Genomic DNA, 27,550 nt, shown 5'->3' with positions numbered 1-27,550 from the left:
TTAAAACTGCAATTAATTCAATACATTGATTCTGCTTTTTTGAGTTTTGAGGAGAAAAAAAATGCTCCCTCCTGCCCATGGCTCAATATCAGAGATGATGTGTAGGATCCCCCTCCCCCGGAATAGGACCAAGGCCCGAGTCTGCTGCTACTGGGGATGGAGGCGATTGTAACAAAGATGCTGAGGGCAGGGGATACAGGTCTCCAGCGTTACGCTCCCTACAAGCACTGCCCTGCCCATCCGAGCTACCCAATGCCCGGCGCCTGCCCCAGCTGAGGGGAAATTAGAGCAAAGCTTGAGCCGTTGCCTCCGCCGCGCCGCCCCGCCCCGCCCCGCCTCATTGGCAGGGCCCAGGCCCGGCCCGGCCCCTAGAGGCGGGACCCTCGCCGTGTGGCGCCAACTGTTCAAGATGGCTGCAGAGAAGCTGAGGAGCAAAGTGGGCTCTGCCTTCAAGATGCACGGTCTGCTGCTCCGGGCGTGAGTAGCCGGCCCGCGGCCGGGCTCGGGGGGGGCACAGAGCGGCTGTGTCACACAAACCCCGGCAGCCCCCAGGGGGGAGAGGCGGGGACATGCAGCGCTCCCTTCCCGTGCCCGGGGGGCGGGGAGCGGCTGACAGCAGCGACCCCGACCCCGTCCCAAGGCCACCCTATTCCTTCTCCCGACCCTGGTAGCCCCAAGTGCGGAGAGCCTGGCCCGCCCGCGGGTGACCCACCGTCCTCCATCACCAGTGGGAGACACCGACACGCAAAACCATATTCCTCAGTGGTGTTCCCAGTCCACGTAATGGGCCCATATAAGAATCTGGGGAGGTGGAAAATACTTCTCTCCAGGCTAGAGACAGCAGCAGTCAGGCGCTTTAAGGTGTAGTGTCTCTTCTGCACAATAATGAGAATGCTTGGTACAGATCTTATGGGCTTAGGCCCAGAGCTGCACAGGTATTTAGGCTCCTGACTTCCTTTGAAATCAGTGGAAGTTAGGAGCCTAAGTACCTGTGAGGATCTGGGCTTTAATGTTGGTGTTATACTGGAACAGAACTAAAACTCTTCCTGCTAGTGGTTGAAGGAATCCTTTGTCATTTTAAATACAGTCCTCAGTATGGAACCACTAGTCCTGCTATCACTCCCCAGACATGCTTGGGGTTTATAAGCTTTATACTATCTGGTGTCACTTCTGTTCCTGAAACCCAGCTGGCAGGCTTTTATTTCTCTTGCACTTAGAAGTATTGTAAACAGAAATAATAGAGTACTCACTTGTGGCTTACTAAATAAAAGCCTTGAGAAGAGGAGTAGGTTCATGCTACAGATTAGTGTTCATCTTTTGGGTGTGAGATTTATGACCTATGATATCCCTTTACATGAGTATAAAATGTATCAACTATGGTTTAAATCTCAGATAATTAGGCCCTACAAAGACTTAGGCACATGCTTAGTTTCCACACTATGAGTAGTCCCATGGGGTCCACAGTGCATAAAGTCAATCATGTACCTAAATTTTGTCAGGATTGGGGCCTATGGTTGCAAAGGAAATGAGTTTATTTTCAAATAGGTTCCTCATGGAAATTAACATGGTTGTGTAGAGCATTCTGTGCATCTCAACACCATTGGTAGCCTGATCTGGGGGTAGGCCTACAGTTAGTCTAGAAAGAGTCTAAGGCTATGTCTACACTATGCACCTTTTAGCAACTCAGCTGTGTCACTACAGCCATGCCGCTAAAGGCACGCAGTGTAGCCGCTGTTTGTCGGCAGGAGAGAGCTCTCCCACCGTCAAAGAACTTCCACCCCAATGAGCAGCGATAGCTTTGTCGGCAGGAGAGCTCTCCCGCTGACAAAGCGCTATTCACACCGGCGCTTTTTGTCTGCAAAACTTTTGTTGTTCAGGGTGGTTTTTTTCACACCCCTGAACAACAAAAGTTTTCTCATTCAGGTTCCACTGTAGATAAAGCCTGACAGGAAACTTACCCCCAATCACTAATATCCTAATTTCAGTGCTCAATTATTTACGATAATGTGGTTCTGTTGCTCATATTTTTTTGTCTAGAGATCTTATTACAATAGTGATTCTCTTTTCCTTTTGGCTTGGACAGGGGATTCAGTTATGCAGGGCATTACTTTTTTTCTTTTCTTTTTTTTAATAATTTTTAAAAAACAATTATTTTGGACAATGTCCTAGAGTTATTTCATTACTGAGATTTCTGAGGATTCTAAGTTCAGAGCTCATGGGACCCAGGGGTTAAATGTTGTGAAATATTTTGAAGTTCATACTGTTGACAAAAATGTAATTTTTGATCAGCAGTTAGATGACATTAATCACAGAATTGCTTTTCTTTAAATACTGGCCTTTAGTATGAGTTTTAGGGAAGGACTGCAGATGGAAAAAAATCTTATTTTAAGTGGAATTATATATAGCTTTTTAAAATATCTCTTATATTGATCTCCCCCCCCGCATTGCAAAATAATAGTTATACTGGCAGTGTGAGGCATCTGACAGCCCTGTCTATAGATACACACCTTAGAACTACTCTGTCAATTTTTTTTGTAAGAAGAGAGCTTCTATCCTTCCTTTTCAGTACTTCCTTCAGATGACTGGGAACTCCAGAACTGTGGGAGCGAGTCGGTGGTATTTTGAATATAATAATTTGAGTTTCTGGTCCAAATGGAAGGAATACTTTTCCTTGTGTTTTCTCTCCTTTCTTCCTTCATTCCCTTTCCTTTTATATGTCTGTCTTCTCTCCCTTTTATTTTTAACGTTTCCACGGATAGTGTTCAGAGCATCATGCTTCCACTGTGTCAAGCTAATAAGTCTTCCCAAAGATGATGGTGTCTCTAGGATAGATCAGACTTTGTGTTGCCTTCTCCTTAAAAGCCTACATAATAGGGTAGGACATTGGATTGTTCAGTGAGTATCCAGCCTTTAGGATCTATTGAGATAACCAAGGCCTGCTGTTTTATACTTAATTTTTCTATTCTTGGATCTTTTTCAATTTCAGAGCATCTTTGATTTAGATGGGATCAGGATAATTATTTCTATGCTCTTTCTCGCTAATAACCACAAGCCTTATAGCAGTTGTGTGTGCATGCACCAATATTATAATAGTAACTATAAAACATATACTTTATTTATTGAATATTAATTTCTTATCTTGGCTAACTTATTTTTTCATTCCAATTAGTGAAGCTAATAAATATCTTACTGAAGCTCTTCAGTCTTTCAATGAATTAGAGCTTGAAGATGTAATAGAAAATATCATTGATGCTGTTGAAAAACAGCCTTGTAAGTAACATTTTTTTTGTAAACCAATCCTGCCTTTGTTATCTGTAAAAAGAAAAACCTACTGACAGCTCACTAAGGTGTTTGTTCTAGTCAAGCTGTTTGAACATAGATGCATGTTACATATATTTACTATTGACTTCCTGTTTTGCTAAATATTAAGGTTTATCACTTCATCAAAAACCAGTGTAATTTTGCCACTGCAGAAGTCTGCAGGCCTGCTTCTCCTGACTGTCCCAGTAGCAGTGAAATGATTTAATTCCAGGTCATGGCTTCCAACTTTAGGAATTTTGTGCTTTCTTTGGGTCCCAGCAAAACTATGCACTTTTCCCCACAAGGAGGCACCACTCTTAAAGTGACAGCACTATCACTAGTGATAGAATTTAACTTCAAAAATATAAAAATATCTCAGTTGGACACAATGAAGACTACAGTTTGTTGAATGCTCAGATTGTGTTAACCTATTTGAATAATTACATGAACCTGTATAAAAAGCTTCTGAAACAATGAACCTGCAGTATATGAAGCTTCTGTAGGCTATTCTGGCAGGCTTACAGGGACTAACTATAATGATCTTGTTCTGAATTCTGAGTGAATTAACTACAGATACAGTATGAAGATTTGTGTAGAGATGTAGCTTTCTGCCAAATATATTTAATGAACTGCCTTTAGAAATTTGCCATAGAAAATTTAGGGTACCATATGTAACTTACTGAAAATAAAATGATTTGTAAAGAATATTTAAGAGACACTATGAAGGAGGATATTGAACCATTTTTGTAAAATTTTTGAAACATATTTAATTTGATACTTGTCATTTTCCATAGGCTGTAGTTTTAATCTTATGAAATGTTCTTTTCAGTGTCATCTAATATGATTGAACGGGCCACAATGGAAGCCGCTGTCCAGGAATGTAGCCAGTCATTAGATGAAACTATGTACGGTGATACAAATTTATTTTTATTTGAAATTTATGGCTATATAGTGTGCGTTCAATGATTTCTTCTTGGGGAATAAATGTCAGATGTTTTCTGCAATGCTAATAACACAATAATTGTTCTGTGTTTTTTGTCTCCTGATATTTCATTTAAAACTGAGTAATGTTCTTTCTTAGGAAATTTTCTTCCCAAGTATAGATCTGTAGGGATTGTGATATGGTTCTAACATTCTGAAATTAAATTGCTATACATAGTATATATTGAATATCCAGCAACAAAAATAGAAATAAACATTTTTGAGAATGAACTTTATTTTTGTGCATTTTCAGTTGAACTTACTCTTTTCCATTATTACTCATCAAAATTATTTTTCTGCATTTCTTAAGATATCTTTTGTTCTTGAAACATTTAATGATGCTCTTTTCTATTCAGTTTTGCTTCTACTAGACTGTTACTGAATTTTGAAAACTGTGACCTATTATTGGGGCTGTTGAGAGTATTACGTATGTTTGTGTGATACACACACACACAAATAATATGAAAGGATTTATTTAAAATTGTGTTTATTGGGATTGTAATACAAACTGACTAAAGCAGATAAATAATTAAGTCAATAAGGTGGTACAACCCCATAGTTCCTAGATATGAGGGCATATCCCCTTTTGACTTGGAATACGTTCTCTTTTGCCCGTTTGTTAGAACTGTAACAACATAAGTAGTTTGTTTCACATTCTTGCTCTCACATATTTGGGTCTCAATCCTGAAGAGAAATCTGTGTGGGTAGATCCTGGTGCAAAGTACCTCTGAAGTCAATAGAGCTCTGTGGACCAAAGTGTCTCCGTTCCTGTATCTCTTGAATTCTGTTGTGATAAACTCAAAGACAAAGCATCTGTCAGAGAGACATGTTGTTCCATAACAAAGGCATTTTCTCCCTTAGGCAACGATGGATGTTTTCTGCCTGTAAGATTCAATACGTCCTGACATTACAAGTCAATTCTGTAATTTTTATCAACTCTGAAGCTGATACAATTATAATAAGAGGATTAAAAACTTAGATTAATTGTTGGAAGGGAATCAACAATAAATTCAGTGGCATACAACCCTTCCATGAAATGGTATGAAAAGTAGCATGCATATGTAGTAGCCACTTTTTTAAAAATTATCTTGACCGTACCAAAACTATTTTATTTCAACTAGGTACCAGTGCATATTAATAAATAAATCTTGAAAAATTCTGTTTGAAAAATTTGGCAATTTTTGTTAAAGAAAGAAAAGCACACAATTTATTTTCTCTTTAATTTCCATTCAGAATTTAAAAACAATATTTTCTGTAAATAAAATGCAGATACAACGGTCAGTGGTCGGGGGAGGGGACTGGAAGGGAAAAGAATGAAAGAGTTAACAAAAGGGGTGTGTTAACATTCTTTTACTCAAAATGAGGTTTCTGTGGAGCACTGAAGTTAGCTGTTTCCTTGGAATAGTTCTTTTCTCAAATAAAGCTTTAAATGTATTGTTGTTTCAGAGAACACATTTTCAATATTATTGGGGCCTTTGACGTTCCACGTTATGTTTATAATTCAGAAAGGAAGAAGTTTCTACCGTAAGTCTTTCCATTTCTTAAATCTCAGCTGCTATTTTTCTGACATTACTAATTGTCCATGTATCAAAGCCTTTATTATTGTATAGTTAAAATTGCCATCTACAAACTTTCACTCTTGGTTTGTGTGCTGGATGATATGTAGATTCAAGATGGATGAAATGTGATTCAAGAGTGAATATGTTGTGGACACACTGCCTTTAGGAAACTGATTATAACAAACTCTTCTTGAGAGAGAGAGAGAGAGAGAGATATTTTTTTGTTTTGTTAAATAGGGTTTGCAACTTCTATACAAAATTAGTTGAACTCATTAGGTTACTCTGTTTTAAAGGTCATGGTAAATAATGGCAGGTAAATATATTTACAACTGGGCCATGGGTCAAGTCTTTCTCTTTCAGTAGCATGGAATCAAAATAGGTAATCTTTGTTCTGTGATGATTGGTACAATACATGCAGTACTGCTGGTGATGATATTGGCCCTAAGTTGTATGTATTTGTCTGTCAGGTTTTTGGTTTGAACATTTTGTTATATGGTATTTGATGAGGGGCAGAAGAAGTCCATATAGCACTTAATCCATCCCCTTCGATGAAGTGGCTTTCATGCCTTACAAAATGTGTGTGTTTTTTTCCTATTTGTCTGGTTTTGTAGTAAACTCTATAGACAAGTTGCTTATGTTGCAGCACGCAGAAATCTATTCATAGCTAACTGATGTGTGAAGGAATTTACACTTATTTTCCTTTAGAGTAGAATCCTTCCTTAACTTCTGTTCATGATTCTGCTGGCCTATCAAAAGCATCCTGCATGGTTGCTGTAGCTTTTTAACTCTGAATCCCACTCTGTAGCTTCCAAGGTTGGCAGGAGCTGGGAGTTCTGTGAAGATGTGCTGCTAAGCCAGAACAAGGATAATATCTTCATTTATTTAAGAAACAGAGTTGTGTCCAGTGCTGCTTAGCTGGAAAGATGTGACAAAGAGGTGCTGGTGTTAAAGGGGAGAAAATGAATGCAATCTTCAGTGTATATATAAAGACATGGCATTCCTAGCAGAAAACTCCCTCACCAAATAAAATATGCAATAGCATTGAAGACTTTGTAGCTTCCTACTTATATAGAGATGTAGATTAAAATATCATTGGGTCTTTGTTTTTAAAAAATAAATAAATAAATCATGACTAACTTTCTTCCAGTCTATCAATGACCAACCATCCTGCACCAAATTTATTTGGAACTGCCAGGGATAAAGCAGAGTTGTTTCGTGAACGCTACACCATCTTGCAGCAGGTGAGCGAAAGAAAGATTTTGATTTGTTTAATGCTATCATCTCTTGTTATGAGAGAGACATATATGTATAGTAAGGCATTTATAGTTGAGCAGCTAGTGTGAGCCACAGTTGTAAACTTATAAAATCAGGATATGTTACAGGTGGAATTGAGTATCCTTTGAAATTATATGGCATTATGGATTCTGATGTGTTTCAGTATCTGTTACCGTGTTTGAAAGGTGATCTGTGAATAACATTACGAATCACATATCAACTTTTGAACTATATGCTGAATGCACCAAACAGATTCTATCTTAGCCTTAAAATTTAAGGTCCACTGAAACAGTGGACTACAAGCTACTGCTTCAAGTGATGCTGCAGGCAGTGCTGCACTGGCAACATCACATGCATAATAGAAACTGCTAGAGTTTGGAGATGGCTGGGGGGAGGGATCAGGGTAGGAGGTGGAGATGGAATTTATTCCTTAATAAATTTATATTGCACAGGTTTGGAAAGGCTTTTCTATTAATAGTCTTACTACGTACCTTATGGGTACAATAAAAACTAGTAGCATGCACCAAACTTTTCTCTGACTTTTTTTTAATAGAAACCATTAAAAATTGAAATGTATTTTCGTGAGGGAGGAATGAGTGTGACTCTTTAATTCTCACGTAGGCTGTCTCCATGTTTCACTGAGTGTAATGTCATTAATATATTGTGGGCTGGGACTCTGACATGTTGAAAGACCAAAAACCCCATACTTCCTTTAATATTTGAGGCATTCTTGTTTGCTAAGAGATTTTATTTAGTCATCTTTTAATTTACAAAATGTACTATTCCAGGCTCTGGCATTCTTCCTTTGGATGGAGAATCTCCTCACAGCCATCCATACTTTTGTCATAGCCTGGTTAGATATGTGCTATGCGCTCTATTGGGAGATACCCTAGAAGACCACATGGAAGCTTTATTTGGTGCAGATGCAGCCGTCTATCTGATTAGTAGAATTTGTTGGTCTGAGCACATGATCCCTGGGTTCCATGAAGTGAACTAGGTGCAATTCAAGGTGTTGGTTCTGATCTGTGAAGTTCCAGCTCATGTGGAATCTTACTACCATAGATGCCTCCTCTTTTCCTATGCAATATCATGGTATCTGTGATAAACTGAGGCACTTCTTCTGAGAGCTTTAGATGTGCATTCCTGACTGCTAGAGGCAGGGCATTTTCAGTAGAGAGGGCTTTGGTTATGTAACTCACTCTTTTTGGTTCTCCAGAAGGCTGGGATTTTTTAATCTTTAAATAGAGGTGCCAATCACATTTTGTTTTGGTCAGGGATTTATTAGCCTGTGGACCTTGTTGGGTTATTGCTTGCACTATGCTGGGATGGGATGGCGTTAGAGCAGTTTGAGTTGCCGATTGGAATTCAGTTTTATTTGTTGTTGTATTTATTTTTGGGTCAGGTGTTCAAGTGCCATGTTAGTGGGTGCATAAAAGCCATTAAAAGAAACAAATACCATTGTAAAGCTGAAAACTTTTCTTCATTCTCTTTGCTATTCACTGTTAAAGCATTGCCTGATAAATGTAGGCCCCAGCGTCAAAGATTAATGCAGGAGCTTAACTTCTTAGATTGTAAGCTCTTTAGGGCAGGGACTGCCTCTTTACTATATGTTTATATAAAGCACTTCATACAATGGGTCCATCACTGGGACCTCTTCCCTGCCAAGGTGCTAATGTTGTTATAAATAATATATAACAAGACTTCTTGCATGGCTTTAAAAAGTTCTCTCTCAAACTTCTGTTTTATTGCAGGTATTATTTATGGTTTATTATTTGGAAGTAAATTCTTGTTAAAAAATACTGTGGTTTCCAAATCAAAAGATGTTGGCTGAAACTGAATAAGAGAATTTAAAAATAGCATTTCATATAGTCTGTATGTAGTGAGTCGACTTTTTTGTTGTGGTGGTGGTGATCATTTTTAACCAGATCACATTAATCTTGGTTTTTCTAGAGGACTCATAGACATGAGTTGTTTACTCCTTCAGCGATTGGTGCTCATCCTGATGACAGCAGGAGTAAATTCCAGGTAAAAATACTAGTATTTTCTTGGGGAGGGGGAGAAGTGTATGCTCAGTGTGGTTTAATTCATTAATATTTCCCCACGTGATACCCAAGTGTTAATCCTGACTTTTGTAACCAATGAACATGAGATATTTGTTATTGTCTTAGTCTCTTTCTGCATCACAAAATCCTTGTATCTGGCTCAATTCAGCATGACTAGCAGGCTGCTCAAAAACAACTTTTAACTGGAAGAGAAGAAGTCTGGCTGAGGTGCATAGACAGAGAACCTTCCCACACTGCTTCCATTAAGCTTGAGATATTTTCCCCGTTTCTCACTTTCATAAGCACTCAGTTCACAAATTTAGAGCTAATAAAGTCATCAGCCTACTGCCAATAAGCTCTTTCTCTTTTTCTGTATCCTTATTTGTGCTGTTGGATGGGTGCTTCAGGTGCCAAACTGTAGCCTTTCAGTTATCCACTGTCCTGACCCTTCCTTTTTCTCCATATTGAAAGCACTGCAAAGGCTTTGAAAGAGCAAAATAAATAGATCTAAATTCAGTTGGGATAAATCCCTCTTAATTCTATACTAGTATATTACTTTCTTGACTGCCACGTCTCCCCCCTGTCACCAGGAACATAATAATATATAATAAATAATAATAATAGAAGATATACCTATCTCCTAGAACTGGAAGGGACCTCAAAAGGTCATCGAGTCCAGCCCCCTGCCTTCACTAGCAGGACCAAATACTGATTTTTTTGCCCCAGATTCCTAAGCGGCCTCCTCAAGGATTGAACTCACAACCCTGGGTTTAGCAGGCCAATGCTCAAACCACTGAGCTATTCCTCCCCCCATATGCTGATACTAAGAAGGTTGCTGCTTCTGATTAGAGTATAATGCCAATCTGTGACCCAACAGAATACAGTTTCTTGGTAGTGATGCAGACTGCACCTTCCTTGCACAGGACTTTTGTTATCAGCTGTGTCACATTTCCAGAACTCTGGAGAATCATGTGTTGTCATGAGTCCTTCTAACCATGACTCTTAACTAAAAGCAACTGGTGTTACCAAATGACTTGTGGGCAAGCTCTGTGGTTCAAATCCTGTTCTGCTGATAACTGTGTGTTGCTACCATTGACAAAATTTATTCCAGGGCAGAAATTTGGCCCTGTATGTTTAATTTTAATCCATTTGTAAATTAAACTACTCATATTTTTGCCATTTTTCTTTCACCCACTGAACAATTTTAAGATAGTAGCCATTATTAACAACTTTTTTTCCCTAAACACTGGTGCGTATGACACACAAATGTATCCTCAAGTTAGCAGTAAAACGGAATCATATTATAACTAATTTATGTATATAAACTATAGCATGTACTGTGCATTACTTAACTTGCTTACTTAAGAACAGACTTACAGAAGGTGTAATTAAAATCTCACCTACTTCACTCTTTGATTCCAGCTTAAAACAATAGAAACTCTGTTGGGCAATACAGCTAAAGTTGGGGAAGTGATTGTTCTTGGGATGATAACACAACTAAAAGAGGTAGGATACATTTTATTGTCATGCTCTCAGCAATACAATATTTTTTTAAATTATAAGGCTTAAATATCTCAATTATGGCCTGATCCTGCTTCTATTTAAGTCAATGGCAAAACCCCCATTGACTTAAACGATGCAGGAAAAGTCTTTTATATGGAACACTTTCTTAGAAACAGTCAATAACATAAGGATAACTGCATTTTTCTTTTCAAAGGACAGAATTTTGTAGCACTTCAACTTCCTGTAAATCTGGACTGTTAGTCAGAGAGTTCCAACTTCAGCCACTGAAATCCTGAAATGTTATATCTGAACTTGCCAGTGCATTTTTTTATACCTCTTGCGGTAAAGGAGGAGGATATAAAAATCAAAACAACTTCTGCAGTTAAAGGATGAAATTGTAAAATATTTTATCAGATGATTGTTTTTAATTCTCTAAGGTTGCAATGTTTGAAATAAAAACATTTGCTTAAGTCATTGCTAGATTCATAAACGAAGCATTTTTTTGCAATATGGTATGTTTCAAGTCTCTAGGAAAGGTAAAACGATATAGTCTCTAAATTTAAACACCTGACATGATTTTTCTTGAATAAGTGTATCAAATGCTTTCCCTTTCTATGTCTTGAAACTTGTTAAAAATCAAGACTGAAGCCAAAAATATGCAGTGTGCCTAATGATAATCTGTTTCTATCACTGATGTAAGTTGTTGGCTAAAATCAGAGGTGATTAGGTTGAGGGTTGGTTTTGGAAATTGGTTTGTTTGGCATGGACTAGCCCAATGAAAATCTTTGTTTTTGTTATGAAGAAACCAGCAATAGGTCCTGTTGGTGCCTGAGTAATCCGTTCTGTGAGAATGGTTTGGGAGTTTGTGAGAGATCTCCTTTGGCCAACATTCTAGCAAACGGTAATTGCCATTGGAGTCATGAATTCTCTGAACCAGTGTCTAAGGATAAGTAGGTACCTAACAAATATAGGAAAAAGGGTTAACCCATTTTCCCATAATGTCTTCCCCAGTATGCAGCCCCATGCAACACTTGCTGGAGATGGGAAAATGAGATGCTTTTTCCCTGTTGTCAGCTCTGATTTAGGGGCCAAAAGGGTCCCTGCCAATAGTGTGGACTCTATATTGCTTCTCTCTGGAGTGTGATAGCACAATCTCCATTGATCTAGAGCAGGGGTCAGCAACCTTTCAGCAGTGCTGTGCCGAGTCTTCATTTATTCACTCTAATTTAAGGTTTCGCGTGCCAGTAATACATTTTAATGTTTTTAGAAGGTCTCTTTCTATAAGTCTGTAATATAACTAAACTGTTGTTGTACGTAAAGTAAATAAGGTTTTTAAAATATTTAAGAAGCTTCATTTAAAATTAAATTAATATGAAGAGCCCCCCTGGCCAGAACCCAAGCAGTGTGAGTGCCATTGGAAATCAGCTCGTGCCGTAGGTTGCCTACCCCTGATCTAGAGGTATACATTGTTTTGATATGCTTTTGATTTTTTTTTTATTTTACTTTTTAGGGAAAATTTTTCTTGGAAGATCCTACAGGAGTTGTTCAGCTAGACCTTAGTAAAGCAATATCCTTTCTATACAACTTAAGGATTTAAGAGGTTTTCAGAAAAATTACTGTAGAACTGTATCATTTCACACTTTAAAAAGGCAAACGATTACATTTTAAAAGTACACATACACAACTGCCGTCCTCCACTTTTTTCCATGCTAATAACTGAGTTTGCCTCAGCTCAAAGACACACAAAGGGCTTGTTGTAATAGGGTTAGGTTTGTTGCAGTGGGGTTTGTATTCTGCCTCTTGGAAACCTGTCTGGAGTTGGGGGATGTTCCTGTTCACATGCTATCCATGCAGCCAACTACCAGGTTGATCACATTACTCTCACTCAGCATGTAATGCATTTACACTGCCCCCAACCAGTCTTACTCTCTACACTACCTGTAAAATAGATTTTAATGGAATTTCTTTCAGCATCCCCATCTAACAAGAACATTGTACTTAACAGCTTTGCACCAGTTCCACAGTGGCTTATATACTGAGTCATGCTTTGTTTTGGCAGAAGGTAAAAAAAATTTTTTTTGCTAACTTTTAAAATGTTATCCTTTCTCTTCGGACCATTATTGTAACAATATACCCTCTTGAGGTGGATAAAGAAGCAAATGATTTAAGTCAGTATTTATGTTAATGAGGTTTGTCTGTGAACTGAGTGGGTGATTGAAACTCGCCTCTGAGCTTGGATCTTTCACAGCCAATCGCTGTCTTATGGGGTTCAACCTTGAGAGGTTCTGAGTGCTCTTTTTCCAGTGAAATCAGTGGGACCCAACAGTGCTTAGCACCTCTCAAGACTGGGTGTTCAGTTTGTGTGGAGAGGATGTGCATGAAGAAAAAATTAACTAAACTGGGGAAAGGAAATAGTGGCAATGTCTGTGTGGGACTAGAAAATAATTTAATGAGGAAAATACAATATTTTCAGATTGCAAAATGCTTTATCTTGTTAGTAAGGCCCTAATCCTGGAAACACTGTGATGGGACTACACACAGTAGTAAATTTGAGCACGTGTGTCTAAGTGCAGAACTGGGGCTTTTGGTGTCTCTATTGGCATAAATTCAGGTGGACAATTTTTCTTATTGGTAGCACTTTACTTTATAAAATATAAATAATTTCAACATGCATAATATAATATCTACATAATATGAACAATTTCTTATAATACATAATGTTTTAAAAATTTCATAATTAATTAAATGGAAAATAAATAAGAGGGTGGAAGTAGTGTCATTTTCATATTTTTGAGCTTTTGCTGTTTATTAAATTGAAACAATGTTAGTATAAAATACAGTGTTAAAGATATGTTCAATTCACTAAAATGTATTTCTGTGGGGCGGGGATTAAACTTCGTAGGCTGGTATGAGGATCAAATATTCCACGTGAATGCTTTTGGATTTCCACCCACTGAGCCTTCTGCTACCACTAGGTATAAAAATAACTTTTAATTACTTCATTCTAACTTCTCATATTTTGTTATACCTTTCAAAGTACTACTGTTGTTTGTTGTTTGTAGAATATCAATGGTGTGCTTTCCTTTCTTTCTTAAAAATGTTGCATTGACTTTTATATCTTGCTGGTCCATTTGAGCCTGATCCAAATCCCATTGTGTCAGTAGAAAAAGTCCCAGTTGTTAACGGGCTTTAGATTGGGCCTTTTGTACATTAATATTGATAATGATATAAGCCCTTGTTAGATAGAGATTGGGAAACTACTGCATAGGAATGAAGAAATGGGATGCGAGGATTGTTCTGAGGATGAATGTGAAAGAGAACCCAGGACCAAGATACCAGTGAGAAAGTGTTCAAGTTTAGCAAGTCAAAGCCCATGCTTAATGTCTGGATGACTGCCTTTTCTGTCTTCACCCCTGTTCGATTCCCCCCCCCCCCCATATAGATACTGAATGTCATCTTATCTAATTTTCAATTAGCAAAGATTTTTCATAATAAAAGTTTAAATTAATCGGGAAAATGGGTCATATCCAGAAATGATTTGGGAAGAAAAAGGGGTTAACAGAGACTCCAGGCAGAAACTCCAGCAAGTAGAGGCAGAAGCAGCCAAACCAGGGACTGCTGCACAGTAGGAGGGAGTGTAGGGGGAGGTAAGGGGTAAAATGGCAATCAGTTGGGGCCACCCTTTCCCCCAGCAGTCTTCTGAATTCAGAACTGTGCAGGGGAGAACCCCCCTACTCTGGTGGGCATTAGGTCCCAGGATCCAGGTGATGCCCCCATGTGGACTGCAAGAGGAGCCAGCTAGAGATTCAAGCTGGCAGGGGTGGTGGAAGAAGCCAAAGAAGGGACCTTTTAGATCTCTGGACATTCAAAGAACTTTCTACAGTTTGATGGTACTTTCTCTGCCCTGTGCTGATCCCCTGACTCCTCCTTCGGTCTCTTCACCTCACCTTCACTCCACACCTGCCCGTGATCCTCTTCTCTCCTTCCCATTTCTTTCTATTTAGCTGATTACCTCCTAAGGTAAACTCACCCAAAATAAATAAGATGCTCTTTGCTGCTACCACATTGTTCACTCTGCTTGTATGTTCTACCCCTTTCTCATCCAGTGTCTGCCTGGTATATTTAGATTGTAAACTCTTACAGCTAGGGACCATCTACTGCTCTGTTTGTACAATGCCTAGCACAGAGGGGTCCCACTCTTGAGTGGCCCTTAATTACTACGGCAGTAAACATGTTAAAATAAATAAAAGCCTGAAGAATGACAAAATATTGTTTTTTAATTATGTAGGGCATATTATGGGAACATAAACTTTTTTGGAGGGCCTTCTTCAACTTCAGTAAAAGCTTCTGCAAAACTGAAACAACTGGAGGATGAAAATGAAGATGCCATGTTTGTTTTTGTTTCTGATGTTTGGCTGGACCAAGTGGAAGTGTTAGAAAAGCTTCACACTATGTTTTCAGGTAGGTGCAGTGTTGTTTGCTTTTTAGCTGATCCTTATGTTGAAGAATGTTTCAGCAGTTTGGTTTGGCTTTATTCTTTATGACTTTTAATAGGTTCTTTTGCCAAAAAAGGAGTTGTGGTGTTTTTTTGTCAAGTTGTGATATGACCGCTAATCTGTCACTGTTAAGCAGATGCTGAGAAAAGCTGGGGCAGCAGCGTAATAGTCACTAGCCACATGCCACTGTCAGCATAAACACATGACTGGATAACCTTACAATTAGAGAGAGAGAGTTACATGGGGCACATCTTACTGAGTGTAGAACCCTGCCAAATCTATACCCAGTTCTGATGAAAAGTCAGTCTTTCTTTAAGTGGTTGCAACTCTGGTTCATGGCTTGTATTCTTTTTCTTATTTGGACCCCTCTTTAACAGTTTTTTAAATTGATCTGCATTGTGTTTTTGCAAAAAGTTGTGAGCTCAGATAGTTCTCTCTGTTTCCTTTTGTAAAACTATTGTTTTGAATTGTAGTCATGTTATGTGATGTGACAAGAATGTTTGCCTTGTTTCTTCCTTGGCTTTTTTTTTTTAAAAGAAACCTTTTCCTTTATGGAATCAAATACTGCCTCTTGTGCCCTTGCTGGTTTTAGCATAGTAAGAACATGCTATGATTATTCTTAAAATATGCACTGTTTCTCCCCCATCCTCCCCATCATTACATTAGTAGTGTTGACAGGTCTTGTACAGCAAATGTCTCAGTGACCCATGAGTTGCTTCTTGGTGTTCCAACATAACGTTTGGAACAAAATGTATTCTCTGCTTTGGATAGAATGCAAATGTTTGGAGGTGGAAAAAATAAAATCCTGGGGGGGAAATTACTGTTAATTATTGAAAATTGGAGACAAACTATCAAACTCTATTGTAGTATCAGACATTATGGAGCCCGGTTAAGTCACTTCTTGTCAATATTTGTCAAAATAATTAAACTGGTGTAAGATTGCATATGATAAAGTAATAAAGGGATCTTGATCAGTTAAGCATCCTACTTTTTAGGATGCATGTAATAGATTTACTATATCAAAAATTAGGTCAAATAAGAGTTTTATTTATAGATAAATAAATATAGCATGCTTTTTAAAAACATACAGTAATATTTGGGAGAAATATCAGAATAGAGACATTGGTTAGGAGTTTAATTTTTCTTGACATAAAACCTTTTGTTAGATGCTTCATTTATCAATTTAATTTTAAGCCAGTGGAACAAAACTTGAGCCTGGAATAGAATAATTTTAAAAATTGGGATGTAAATCAGAGACATATGAGAGAGCCTCAGTACTTGTTCTTGTTCTTACTTTTTATTGGGAATTTGGTTTATTTTGGTTATTTTAATTTGTTGGATTACTTACTAGTATTTTGTGTTATCGGGTTGCTGTTTCTTTTTGTGATTTGTTGAATTTAAAATATTTGTCAGAGAGACTTAGACTGTTTAGAGAGGTACCTCTAACAGTCTAAAGAAAGAATAAGTAAGTACACTGCAGTGTGTTGGATAATTACCTTTTAGTGGAGAGAGAGGCGTGTGTTCGCGTACTCAAACTTTGGAACATATATACACACATCTTACAGATACTGTAAGGGTATCTGTCCTTTTTACTACTCTAAAGGGAAAGTAGGTATTTTTAAAATTAGTGTATTTATTTTGAATAAATCTGGTGTGATTTGATTGCTTTTGTGTGGAAATACTAACTATTGGCCTAATCTGCTCCTACTGAAGTCTGGAGCTGGAGCAGACCCTGTGTTGTTGTTGCTGCAGATAACGGAGGATTCCCTGTAAATGAGATGGTGCATCTCAATCCTGTTCCCCTCTAAATAGTTATAAATAAATAAGCAAGCTGTTTCCTAAATTCCTGCTTTAAAATAATTGCTTGGCCACATTAACAGTGATAAAGCTGGAAGCACTGCCCCAGCTTCTGATCCTAATGAAACAGACTGGAGGGTGAACGGTTCATCAGTGAAGAATACTAAAGTACAAAGTAATACTGAGTGTAATGTTCATGTATCTTTCCCAGGTTACTCCTCTGTGCCTCCAACTTGCTTTTTCTTTTGTGGAAATTTTTCATCTGCACCATATGGAAAAAATCAAATTCAGTCCCTAAAAGGTATGGAAGTCTTTGTAGTCAGATATTTATTGTACATTAAATGGGCAACAAATATTGATTAAAATATATACTTATTCAAAATGTAATACAAGTTAAAGTTTTAGGAGAGACAGTATTTTAGACATATTAAAAAGTATGAACAGTTCATGAAGTACATAATTTTAGTGTCCAGACAGATAGTGTCATAAGAAATCTTTAAATGCATTTTTTTCTCACTTCAGATTCCCTCAAGGCTCTTGCTGACATAATATGTGAATACCCCAGCATTCATAAAAGGTATGTATCAAAATGCGACATAATGGTAAAGTTATGTTTATTATGTGAAAAAGTTAACAGCATAGTTGTGCTAATGACTTTTAAATACTTCATTAATTACTATGGGTCAGCTATGATTGTGTAGCTGTTCACAGTACCATGCCACAGTGTTGAAACAAGGTCATATTATTTTGGGCGGTGTGTAAGGTTTGGATCCAGCCTGTGATAGCTGTGTAATGTGAGCTAGTTTGTTGAACAAAAGTTAGACCAATTCTCCAGCTCGGGAACTGTTTTCATGTACACTATTTATAGCCCCTGATCTTACCAGAATGCTATTCAGGTGAACTTCTGTGCCTGCCTGGTGCCCAGTGGGGGCATCTGCCCATGCAAAGCTTGCTGCAAGCTCAGGGCCTAAGCTGGATTTGATAAATTCAAATGTAAGATCTTACACTGCTGGAAGCAACTGCAGGCCTTCAAGCTGTGCAAGCCCCAGAAAGCTTCATCAGAAATATTGGCTTGATAAAGACCCACTTCTTTTCCACCTCTCCCCCAAACAGCTTTCCACAGCCATTATTTTAGGAGCAAAGTAGTAGAAAGGGAGCACCTGTAAATGATCTCCCTACACTTCGTTGTTCCTGTTTCTCTGGTTTTTCAAAGCCTCCTTCCATGGCTGTGGGGCTGACCCTTCCCACAAAACCCTCTTCAAAACTCACCTTTGCTGTGATGCCTACAAAAAACTTGACAGTGGTTAGGCCACTGCTTTGCTGACACCACTGCCAATAATGCCCGACCCATATTCTCATTGTTTCCTTGTGCTCACTTGTCTGTTTGTTCATCTGTCGTCTCGTCTTATATTTTGATGTAAGCTCTTTGAGCACGGATTCGTTTTGTTTTGTGTTTGTACAGCACCTAGCACAATGGAGCCCTGGTCTGTGACTAAGGCTTCTATGGTCATACAAATAAACACTACTTCTACTACATGGATTTGAGGGTACGGAGGGAAAGGCAGGGATAGCCAGGCTCATCCTCTCCATCTTCTGATGCTCTGAATTTGTAATAACAGCACTCAATTTATTGGAGCTGGTCACCAAAGTGGGTACCCATAGTGGGTAACATTACTTAAGCATCTGTGTAGTTTGATACTCATAGACTTTAACGTCAGAAGGGACCATTATGATCATCTAGTCTGACCTCCTGCACAACGCAGGCCACAGAATCTCACTCACCCACTCCTGTAACAAACCCCTAACCTATGTCTGAGTTATTGAAGTCTTCAAATCATAGTTTAAAGACCTCAAGGTGCAGAAAATCCTCCAGCAAGTGACCCGTGCCCCATGTTGCAGAGGAAGGCAAAAAACCTCCAGGGCCTCTGCCAATCTGCCCTGACCCCAAATATGGCAATCAGTTAAACCCTGAGCATGTGGGCAAGACTCACCAGCCAGCACCTAGGAAAGAATTCTCTGTAGTAACTCAGATCCCACCCCATCTAACATCCCATCACAGACCATTGGTCATATTTACCTGCTAATAATCAAAGATGAATTAATTGCCAAAATTAGGCTATCCCATCATACCATCCCCTCCATAAACTTATCAAGCTTAGTCTTGAAGCCAGATGTCTTTTGCCCCCACTACTCCCCTTGGAAGGCTGTTCCAGAACTTCACTCCTCTGATGGTTAGAAACCTTCATCTAATTTCAAGTCTAAACTTCCTAGTGTCCAGTTTATATCCATTCATAATATGTAGCTTAAATTTAGATAATTGCAATTTTGACTATATTAAACATAAGTTATGCATTACATTGTTTATAGCAGTCGATTTGTGTTTGTTCCTGGTCCTGAAGATCCTGGTCCTGGTTCAATTTTGCCAAGGCAAGTTTGCTACATGGTTTTTCTAATTTTAAGAACTTTCTAGTACAATATTGCTAAAGAGCATACAAATCTTCTGCAATGTTATTCTTTTTGTTGTAGGCCACCACTAGCTGAAAACATCACTAGTGAATTCAGACAGCAGGTGCCATTTTCAGTTTTCACTACAAATCCTTGCAGGTAAATGTGTGACTTTTATAGTAACCAGAGAATGCCAAACACCTATTGCTATTTTTCATATTGTTTTAGTGAGTGACCAGTTTGTGTGTAGAAGTAACATTCTTAAAATGTGTGATAGCTACAATAAATATATTACAGGTAAATTAGTTTTAAACATTAGCAGTAAAGGTACATTTTACCTTGAAACCTTTTCTACTTGTTATTCATTGAGGAATAAAGAAGTTTATGTATCCCTTAAAATTAGTATCTGTACATAGTGTGCAATTATCTTATATTCTTCCCTCATCTAAAAGTTCAGTAGCAGAAATATAAACAAAGACAGCTCAGATCCAATGTGTTTACTTTTCTATATCTGAAAGGAAGGGAAGTGTGCTGTCAGGATTTGGAGACAGTGGTTTTAATTGCAATTTATCTTTAATTTTTGTAGGTATAAACAATAGGGAAGAGATTGACATTGAAATATTTTTCCAGGCTCTCTTAACATTTATTACTTCATTCCAATGCCAGGAAAATTAAAATTTCATTCAGTATTTTCTATTCAGGGTTCAATACTGCACACAAGAAATCATCATCTTTCGTGAAGATTTAGTAAATAAAATGTGCAGAAATTGCATCCGCTTTCCTAGCACCAACTTGGATATTCCTAACCATGTAAGTTAAGAGTATGCTGTCGCCTTTTATTCTATTTAATGGTAATTATCCCTCAGTGGGTTCAGCTCTGCAGCTACAGTCTCAAGTTCCACAGAGTCACCTCTGTTAGTTCTAGAATTAGAGTTCATAGGAGCACATGAAACCATAGGCAAATAACAACAAGCGCATCTATCTTTTAGTAGTTTTATTAAAGTTACCAACAAAGCTGTAAATGTCACAACATATACATTATACGTGTCCATAGGAGCTGAACTAGTTATACCTACAGACCTACTCACATCCTCCTAGATGGTACTAGAGTCTGATGGCCCTCTCATGGATTGGACTATCACTACAAGAGTGGTTCCTGCTGGAGTTTCCCATAGGAAGCCCAATTTCCCTGCTTTGGGCACCCCTTTTATACTGTGAGTTTGTCTATACCAGGGGTTCTCAAACTGGGGGTCGGGATGCCTCAGGGGGTTGTGAGGTGGTTATATGGGGGATTGCAAGCTGTCAGCCTGCACCCCAAACCCTGCTTTGCATTCAGCATTTACAATGGTGTTAAATACATAAAAAAGTGTTTGTTTTTAATTTATAAGGGAGGTCGCACTTGGAGGCTTGATATGTGAAAGGGGTCACCAGTACAAAAGTTTGAGAACCACTGATCTATACTCACGTTCTGCGTATGTCCATAAAAGTGTCAACCCTCTTTCTTATTGGTTTATGTCCCCTGGAAACACAAGGGACCCCAAATTCTATAGGCTGGGTAGGTTCTTGTCAACATTGACGTCCCACCTTTGTCTGCAGTTAGGGCACGCGTTAAGAGGCAATATTTGTTGTTTCAGCATTTTATAATTTAATTTTAATCTTCCAGGCTGTACTTTTGCAATGTTACCGATTAATACCTCTTTCCTATCATCTCTTGGGTTGTTTCTCTGTCATTGTCTTGCGCAATAATTTCTTGTCTCCAAACCCTAAAATAGCTAAGCTAAAGTCTTGCAGGCTTTGGCTTACAGGTCTTGCATTTCAGCTTGTCTTACTCATATCTAATTCTTGGTTCCTCTAAATACTGATTAATCTTATACTTTTATCATCCTACAAATCAACTCGAATTAACATACAATGAATATATATCATATAACATACTGATTATCACATCACATGATATATGAATACTAAAAATAATCATTGGCTACAATGCTCAACATTTCTTGTTAAGATCTCCTTGATTTACAGTGTTTTATACAAGATTTATGTACCTTTTAGTTCCGTATCACTTACCTCAGTATAACAAAACCTCATAATAGTCAGAATGTTTGATGACAGGACAGTATTGTAGAAAGAGTTCAGTGCGTATGTTACTACTTCAGAAGCAAGTTCTATAGTAAAATCACTGAAGATCTAACACAAACTGGCAGCATTCAGAGTTCTTTGAGTCCTTGTCTCTCTGGATCCCATTGCCGGGGTCCAGGCACCTATGTGCACAAGTCTGGAACTTTCTAGCAACTAGTGTTCTGAGTGTGTGTGTGTTGCCAGTAATAGCCATTGTGCCAAGAAATTCTGACTTCTTAATGAAAGGTTTAGCACAATATATCCGGTTGTGCCTTGATATTCCAGGGGTCAGAATGGTGGCTGATTTTATATAGTTTTGTTTGTGGGTACCCAAGGCTTGCACAACTTGGCACCTATTTGTCTCTGAGGCTTCCTTATAATATATGGAGATATACCTATCTCATAAAGCTGGAAGAGACCCTGAAAGGTCATCAAATCCAGCCCCCTGCCTTCACAAGCAGGACCAAGTACTGATTTGCCCCAGATCCCTAAGTGGCCCCCTCAAGGAGTGAACTCTCAACCTGGGGTTTAGCAAGCCAATGCTCAAACCACTCAGCTATCCCTCCCCTCTTACTGCGTCACACAACAGTGGAGCCTTTTTGTGTCAAGAGCAATCCAGTCAAAAACAAAATTTACAAATCTTCATTTTGTGTGTGCACGCATGCCACAAATCTTTGACAAAAACACCTTTCTCCCTTCTATTGTATGTATCAGCAAGGATGCTTTCTGCATGACTCCACAGCATTTTCCCTCTGAGAGCTGCACTGCGTTGTACGCATAGTGCCCTCTTCCTTTTCAGTCTGCATCATTAAAGCAATTTAATGGGAGGGGAAAACCTTGCCATCATATTGACTTTATGGCATATTCAGGTCTTCATTAATATCAGTGGAACCATAGAATCACATGTATGTAATGCATCCATTAACAGTGGCTGGTGGTTCTTCAAACACAGTATGATCCATGGAATAATTCTGATACGGCAAACGTGAATTTTGGTTGGTTGAATATTTAATTTTGATTTTTTCTTTTCTTTTTGTCTTGCAGTTTGTAAAGACTATATTATCACAAGGACATCTGACTCCACTTCCACTTTATGTCAGCCCTGTATTTTGGGCATATGATTACATCTTGAGAGTGTACCCTGTGCCAGATCTGATCGTCACTGCAGATAAATATGATCCTTTCACCGTTACTAATACTGACTGCCTTTGCATAAATCCTGTAAGATTTTCTTTATGCTTTACCAAAATAAGGATGCTACATCTCCAATAAGCAGAGAATTCTATATCTTTAAAATTGAATTTATTCAATGAAATTATTTTAAGTATTCTTAGTAGGCCAAATATAGCAGGGAAACCATTGTATGGTTAACAGACAAAAAGAGAGGAGTTACACTTTGTTCTTTGCACAATAACACTCCAAACTGCTGACACAAGTTTGGTGTATTTTTCATTATAGGGTTCTTTTCCAAGAAGTGGATTTTCATTCAAGGTGTTCTATCCCTCCAACAAAACAGTAGAAGACAGGTAAATAGCTTAAGGACCTGATGTTGTTAACATATGATGAACATAACCACTTTCTGCTTGCTTGCTTCTCAGAATGAACAAGAGTATTTAAAAGGTACAGTGACTAAAGTGAAATCCCTGCAAGCTGCATGGGCGCTTTTTAAAGACACCCTAATAGAGGCCCAACTTCAATGTATACCCCAAATTAAGAAACACAGTAAAAACTAAAAAAAGAGCCACCGTGGCTTAACAAGCATGTAAAAGAAGCAGTGAGAGATAAAAAAGGCATCTTTTAAAAAGTGGAATTCAAATCCTAGTGAGGTAAATAGAAAGGAGCATAAACACTGCCAAATTAAGTGTAAAAATGTAATAAGAAAAGCCAAAGAGGAGTTTGAAGAACGGCTAGCCAAAAACTCCAAAGGTAATAACAAAATGTTTTTTAAGTACATCAGAAGCAGGAAGCCTGCTAAACAATCGAGATACAAAAGGAGCGCTTAAAGACGATAAAGCCATTGCGGAGAAACTAAATGGATTCTTTGCTTCAATCTTCACGGCTGAGGATGTTAGGAGATTCCCAAACCTGAGCCGGCTTTTGTAGGTGACAGATCTGAGGAACTGTCAGACTGAAGTGTCACTAGAGAAGGTTTTGGAATTAATTGATAAACTTAACATTAACAAGTCACCGGGACTGGATGGCATTCACCCAAGAGTTCTGAAAGAACTCAAATGTGAAGTTGCAGAACTATTAACTAGGGTTTGTAACCTGTCCTTTAAATCGGTTTCTGTACCCAACAACTGGAAGATAGCTAATGTAACGCCAATATTTAAAAAGGGCTCTAGAGGTGATCCCGGCAATTACAGACCGGTAACTCTATCAGTAGTACCGGGCAAATTAGTCGAAACGATAGTAAAGAATAAAATTGTCAGTCACATAGAAAAACAAATTGTTGGGCAAAGTCATCATGGTTTCTGTAAAGGGAAATTGTGTCTTACTAATCTATTAGAGTTCTTTGAAGGGGTCAACAAACATGTGGACAAGGGGGATCCGGTGGACATAGTGTACTTAAATTTCCAGAAAGCCTTTGACAAGGTCCCTCACCAAAGGCTCTTACATAAATTAAGTTGTCATGGGATAAGAGGGAAGGTCCTTTCATGGATTGAGAACTGGTTAAAAGACAGGGAACAAAGGGTAGGAATTAATGATAAATTCTCAGAATGGAGAGGGGTAACTAGTGGTGTTCCCCAAGGGTCAGTCCTCGGACCAATCCTATTCAACTTATTCATAAATGATCTGGAGAAAGGGGTAAACAGTGAGGTGGCAAAGTTTGCAGATGATGCTAAACTGCTCAAGATAGTTAAGACCAAAGCAGACTGTGAAGAACTTCAAAAAGATCTCACAAAACTAAGTGATTGGGCAACAAAATGGCAAATGAAATTTAATGTGGATAAATGTAAAGTAATGCACATTGGAAAAAATAACCCCAACTATACATACAATATGATGGGGGTTAATTTAGTTACAACAAATCAGGAAAAAGATCTTGGAGTCATCGTGGAAAGTACTCTGAAAATGTCCACGCAGTGTGCAGAGGCGGTCAAAAAAGCAAACAGGATGTTAAGAATCATTAAAAAGGGGATAGAGAATAAGAAGGAGAATATATTCTTGCCCTTATAAAAATCCATGGTAGGCCCACATCTTGAATACGGCGTACAGATATGGTCTCATATCAAAAAAGATATACTGGCACTAGAAAAGGTTCAGAGAAGGGCAACTAAAATTATTAGGGGTTTGGAACGGGTCCCATATGAGGAGAGATTAAAGAGGCTAGGACTCTTCAGCTCGGAAAAGAGGAGTCTAAGGGGGGATATGATAGAGGTATATAAAATCATGAGTGATGTTGGGAAAGTAGATAAGGAAAAGTTATTTACTTATTCCCATAATACAAGAACTAGGGGTCACCAAATGAACTTAATAGGCAGCAGGTTTAAAACAAATAAAAGGAAGTTCTTCACACAGCACACAGTTAACTTGTGGAACTCCTTACCTGAGGAGGTTGTGAAGGCTAGGACTATAACAGAGTTTAAAAGAGAACTGGATAAATTCATGGAGGTTAAGTCCATTAATGGCTATTAGCCAGGATGGGGTAAGGAATGGTGTCCCTAGACTCTGTTTGTAAGAGGGTGAGATGGATGGCAGGAGAGAGATCACTTGATCATTACCTGTTAGGTTCACTCCCTCTGGGGCACCTGGCATTGGCCACTGTCGGTAGACAGGATACTGGGCTAGATGGACCTTTGGTTTGACCCAGTACAGCTGTTCTTATGTTCTAATGATCTAGACAAAAGTACATCTTTTCTGGTTACCCCCCAGTAGATGGGGTCTACTTGTACCCATACTTAGCGTACTTGGGGACAGTGAAGTGAAGGTCAGATTTTGCCTTCAGAAACAAACATGCAGGTCCCATTGAAGCTAATGGAGTGAAGTACACAAACCTCAGGGCAGGAACTGGCCATTTTCCACTAACATGAATTTGTATTTGCTTATTTATTTATTAAATGCAACAATATCTTAACAGTATCTGGATGCAAATGTTCCAGTAACTAACACAATTTTTGACATACTTTATACATAAATATATGTGTATTCAGGGTCCTGAATCCCTACAATACAAATCATAAATTTACAAATTATAGTAAAAATTTAGGTGATAAAATAATAAAATGGAGGTTAGGGTTGCCAACTTTCTAATTTCTGAAAACCAGACACTACCGCAGGAGGGCCAGAACCTCCCCCGTCCTGCCTCATCCCCCTTGCCCAACCCCCTGCTCTCCCCCTTCATCATCCCTCAATCCTCTGCCCCCACCTCTACCCCCCAACCCCCAGCTGGGCTTCCTCTGCTCTTGGGCTGCCAGAGAACTGCAGCCCCTGACGGGGAACCTGCCTGCCCACGAGATGCAGGTAGGAGTCAGCCCCGGTTAAGCAGGGGCCTGGCGCAGGTTGATGACCTGGTGCCCCTCTTCCTCCTCCCTCCCTCCCCCCCCCCGGTACCTGGACTTTTGGTGTCCAATCAAGACACTACACGTCCCTTTTCGACTGGATTTTCTGGTCAAAAACTGGACATCTGGCAGCTTCAGTGGAGGTGGTGCTGTATTGTGCCTAGATCTAGTCAACAAGTGGTTGTGGGTTAGTTTTAGATTTCCAGTATTTTACACCTGTAAACTTCATCTGGTCTGGACAGTGATTGGAAAAAAGGCCAGTCAAAATGTATTGGAAACAGAAAACTTTGTATAGTAGGTTTACTGTTGTGATGAGATCGGCTTCATTTTGAATCAATTACAATAGAAGCTTATGAAAAATATTTATTGTATTAAATAGAGCTCTGTGATTCAGTTAATAAGTCTGTCGAGAGAGTTTTTTTTTTAATGGCTGATATAAACCAGAAGATAGAAAATATCCCACGAAAAGGCAGTAAATCTGTTCAAATATTTGAGACTCTATTGAACTTTTCAGGTATGAAAGAGAATAATGGTAGTAAGTGAATTGGTTTCAAGAAACGATGCATGTTATAAAAATTAAATATTGTTTTTAATATTTTCAGCAAACTTCAAGATCTCTGAATTTCTGAAAGACTGCATGAAGAAGTCAAATATTCTGTTCCAACATACTGCAGAACTAATTTTAGATTGTTTCATATGGTTATGGATTTATTTTATTGTGTGTCAGATTATTCATATTTAAATGTCAATGCAAAAGACTTAAATTTTGTAAATAAATTTTACAGGAAAAAAATGTCAGTGTTAGTTTCTTAGAAGAATGAAGGATTCATAATATACTGTGTGTTTGAGTTAACTTGCAAGATCGAAAACTAGAAGTGGAGATGCAATTAAGAGATACTCAAACTGGATATATTTTATATTTAAACATTAAGTATGTATTCAAAATTATGTGCCTCTTCTGAGAATTTTGTTTTTTTAACCTTGTGCTAGTCTTTTTTAAGTCAGGATCTGCTTCTGACACACAGATAGATCTTTCTTGAGCAGTTTTGTATGATTTATTCTACACTTGATTTGTCAGTTTAAAAATAAGTATGTGCCTTAAATATTTGCTTAGTCTCCTTTGAAATCAGCATAGAGTAGCCTGCACCTTGTCTTGGCTATATTGCCGTGTTTGATGAAATCCAGTGAAATATCAGTGAGGGGAAAAAAGCACTGGCAATCAAAGGCTTCCTTTGGCATACACAGAAAGATTTGAGCTTGGCTGCTAAAGAGTGTGACATAAAACATTTCCTCAGTGAAGTATTTTATGCCGTAGTGTCTGTACAGAATTAGAAATATCTTTGAAATGTAAGTGTTAGAGGCATTTGGACAGACACTGAATCACATGATAGACAAAATTATTTGTGAGAGGCAGAATCTTCTTTGAAGAGCAGCTGCAAAAATATTTTAAACTATAGTAATTTTGACAGTTCTGCACTAACACCATTCTTGCACCTGATCCAATAAAGACACCTTGGAAACAAGCCTTG

The 27,550-nt window shown here is 38.4% G+C and overlaps 1 protein-coding gene and 1 long non-coding RNA gene across 3 annotated transcripts; one reads left to right on the top strand and one right to left on the bottom strand.

The window, feature by feature from the left end:
- Window positions 1-159: 159 nt before the first annotated feature.
- POLE2 (DNA polymerase epsilon 2, accessory subunit) lies at window positions 160-27,550 on the top strand. Of its 2 annotated transcripts, none has more exons than XM_045015084.1 (19): window positions 160-477; window positions 3,170-3,270; window positions 4,130-4,205; window positions 5,728-5,805; window positions 6,988-7,081; window positions 9,066-9,140; window positions 10,580-10,663; window positions 12,171-12,227; window positions 12,674-12,722; window positions 13,563-13,635; window positions 14,949-15,121; window positions 17,165-17,254; window positions 17,476-17,530; window positions 19,321-19,380; window positions 19,480-19,557; window positions 20,100-20,208; window positions 22,564-22,740; window positions 22,978-23,045; window positions 26,624-27,550. In XM_045015084.1, exons 1-19 carry the CDS (start codon window positions 410-412, stop codon window positions 26,640-26,642), a joined length of 1,584 nt encoding a protein of 527 aa, XP_044871019.1. In that variant the 5' UTR covers window positions 160-409; the 3' UTR covers window positions 26,643-27,550. The 2 variants fall into 2 exon arrangements, with proteins under 2 accessions (XP_044871019.1, XP_044871021.1); XM_045015086.1 differs by having other exon boundaries at window positions 418-436; window positions 26,624-27,549.
- Window positions 4,752-22,567, bottom strand: LOC123369468. Its single transcript, XR_006579054.1, has 2 exons — window positions 21,469-22,567; window positions 4,752-5,163 (listed from the first exon to the last, which is right to left on the bottom strand). It is a non-coding gene; the product is annotated as an uncharacterized LOC123369468 (long non-coding RNA).

The sequence above is a fragment of the Mauremys mutica genome, chromosome 4 (genome assembly GCF_020497125.1).
Source record: "Mauremys mutica isolate MM-2020 ecotype Southern chromosome 4, ASM2049712v1, whole genome shotgun sequence".
Classification (NCBI taxonomy): domain Eukaryota; kingdom Metazoa; phylum Chordata; order Testudines; family Geoemydidae; genus Mauremys; species Mauremys mutica.
The sequence above is the reverse complement of the archived record's forward strand: the minus strand, read 5'-3'. Positions and strand labels throughout refer to the sequence as shown.

Excerpts from the sequence above, each read along its gene's own strand:
- POLE2 (XM_045015084.1), top strand. The coding sequence starts at position 410 with ATGGCTGCAGAGAAGCTGAGGAGCAAAGTGGGCTCTGCCTTCAAGATG. Across the intron at positions 12,228-12,673 it reads AGCTAGACCTTAGTAAAGCA|CAGTTCCACAGTGGCTTATA; the intron begins ATATCCTTTCTA and ends ACAGCTTTGCAC. Across the intron at positions 20,209-22,563 it reads ACTTGGATATTCCTAACCAT|TTTGTAAAGACTATATTATC; the intron begins GTAAGTTAAGAG and ends TTTGTCTTGCAG.